The sequence below is a fragment of the Salvelinus sp. IW2-2015 genome, linkage group LG3 (genome assembly GCF_002910315.2).
Source record: "Salvelinus sp. IW2-2015 linkage group LG3, ASM291031v2, whole genome shotgun sequence".
NCBI lineage: Eukaryota > Metazoa > Chordata > Actinopteri > Salmoniformes > Salmonidae > Salvelinus > Salvelinus sp. IW2-2015.
Genome location: NC_036840.1, coordinates 25,910,880 through 25,913,145, shown reverse-complemented (window position 1 = coordinate 25,913,145; position 2,266 = coordinate 25,910,880). Strand labels below are relative to the sequence as shown.

General features: G+C 40.7%; 1 protein-coding gene across 1 annotated transcript; it reads left to right on the top strand.

The window, feature by feature from the left end:
• The first annotated feature begins 346 nt into the window (after positions 1-346).
• LOC111953627 (uncharacterized) lies at positions 347-2,043 on the top strand. The gene is made up of 5 exons (XM_023973021.2): positions 347-703; positions 855-1,205; positions 1,316-1,444; positions 1,546-1,595; positions 1,727-2,043. Exons 1-5 carry the CDS (start codon positions 379-381, stop codon positions 1,841-1,843), a joined length of 972 nt encoding a protein of 323 aa, XP_023828789.2. The 5' UTR covers positions 347-378; the 3' UTR covers positions 1,844-2,043.
• The last annotated feature ends 223 nt before the right edge of the window (positions 2,044-2,266 follow it).

Sequence of the window (2,266 nt, the reverse complement as noted above, 5' to 3'; positions counted from 1 at the left end):
TGTAGTCGGCCAATAAACACTCTCGTTTCAGTGTTCCCTCCTACTGTATGATGGGTACATGTAAAGTGCCATCATATACAAGGTGCATATAAAGTGTCGCACTGTCAGACCCACAGACTATACAGTGAAGAAGGGACTAATGTTACAATGATGAATAGAGAAGTATTTATATTTTACATCAACTTGGGTAAGTGTAAGACATTTAATTTAGTTCCTACATTTATACTATGTAGATTGAATATGATACGTGAAGTAGGATGTTCTGTCTGTAATGGGTAGAAATGGTTTATGCATGTTTTTGTTTTTGATCCATTTTGTTTGTTTGCTTTGACAGTTCGTGCTTTTACCAAACCGAACGTAATCCAACCAACCCCTGTGATGGTTGCTGAGCTGGGAGGCACTGTGACTCTCACTTGCTTTTGTCCAGATGAGTCAGTGACCAGATTTATTTGGTTCAAGCAGAGTTTTGGACAGGAACCCCTCCACATGGCATCATCTCTTTATGTTGGCCAAGATAGTTATTATTCCAACAACTTTATCAAGGACTTTACTGAGACCAAACGTTTGGGTGTGAGGAGAGGAGACTACAGCTGTAACTTGACCATATCCAACACAGAGCCAGGAGACTCAGCTACATACTATTGTTCCACTACAGACATCTATGAGCTCACATATGGAGAGGGAACTGTTTTAATTGTCAAAGGTAACTAAACACTTGCTTCTTCAATTTCAAAATGTGTGGCGCTGTATATTGGCATGTTTGTACAGCTGCTTCATCAAATGCTAGTGATGAATACTTGGCTTTTCATGTTTTTCACCCACTTAGTTTTACTTTAGTTGCTCACCTTCTTCAGACACAGGGTCCAACAGCATGTCTGTGCTCCAGCAGCCTGTGTCTGAGTCAGTCCAGCCAGGAGACTCTGTGACCTTGAACTGTACAATACACACTGAGACCTGTGCAGGAGAACACAGTGTCTATTGGTTCAGACATGGCTCAGGAGAATCCCGTCCAGGAATCATTTACACCCATGGAGACAGGAGTGATCAGTGTGAGAAGATCTCTGAGGCTGGGTCTCCTCCACAGAGCTGTGTCTACAACCTCCCCAAGAGGAACCTCAGCCTCTCTGATGCTGGGACTTACTACTGTGCTGTGGCCTCATGTGGGGAGATGCTGTTTGGGAACGGGACCAAGCTGGACATTGAGGGTATATGATACAGCTTCTATTTCTTTTTATATCTACTSTATAGTCTACTGTGTAGAACATACATTTACTTGCCATTCTGGTTTCTTCTACTACTGTTTGAATTTCAACAGACCATAGAGCAGATCCTCTTCTCTTGGTGTCCTGCCTGGGTGTAGTATTGGGTGTCACGTTCACCTTGATCATTGTCCTGGTTTGCATCATGTACAAGATGAACAACACAACATGTGTGCAGTGCAGAGGTAAGTTACTARCCCTTGTTATTCGTTGATGTCACCATTTCTTGTTGTTTCAGTAGTGGAAGAAGTAGAAGTATCCAAATATTTTGTGTCATTCTTTTCAGGACTCGTCTCACAGACCAGAGGTCCTGCAGTTACCCGGTCAGACGCAGGGGTAAGCAGAAATCATTTTATATTGTTTGAAGTCTATTGTGAAGCCTGTCTTTAAACAACTTCACTACTGTGGGTAAATAATAATACATTTAAAATAATTGAATGTCAACAATGCTTTTWTGTGCTTCACAGGACCAAGATGGAGACAGTCTCCATTACGTAGCTCTGAATCTGAGCAACAAGAAGAACAGGTCTAGAAGACAGAGAGGTCACATGGAGACAGTGGTGTACGCTGGGATCAGACAGTAGAACTGGATGAATGAACCAACGATCCTTTTATACWAGATAACTCTTTATTAACTAGTTCTAGCTTCATTAACTATCTATGAACGCATAAGCAGTCAAATGTGATGAAAACAGTGGTCATAGCTTTATTGTTATTCAATGTTGAAATAATTGATTGCGTTGCTTCTCTGACAAACATATATTTTTTTAATAATAATAATAATAATTAGGGGGGTGCTTATATTTGTCTTGGTACACAAGTGTGTAAAAAAAAGTGTTTCCAACTGTTTGAATGTGAATAAATTGAACTCATTGCATACTATGATGATATGGRGCGTTGTACAGACGGATGTTCTTWACTGTCTCAGACATTATGGTCTGTTTACAAAGCCTTGTGGTGAAGGTGGAAGTGTTGCAGTAACTTTCCACTGATGGAAACTAACCTCA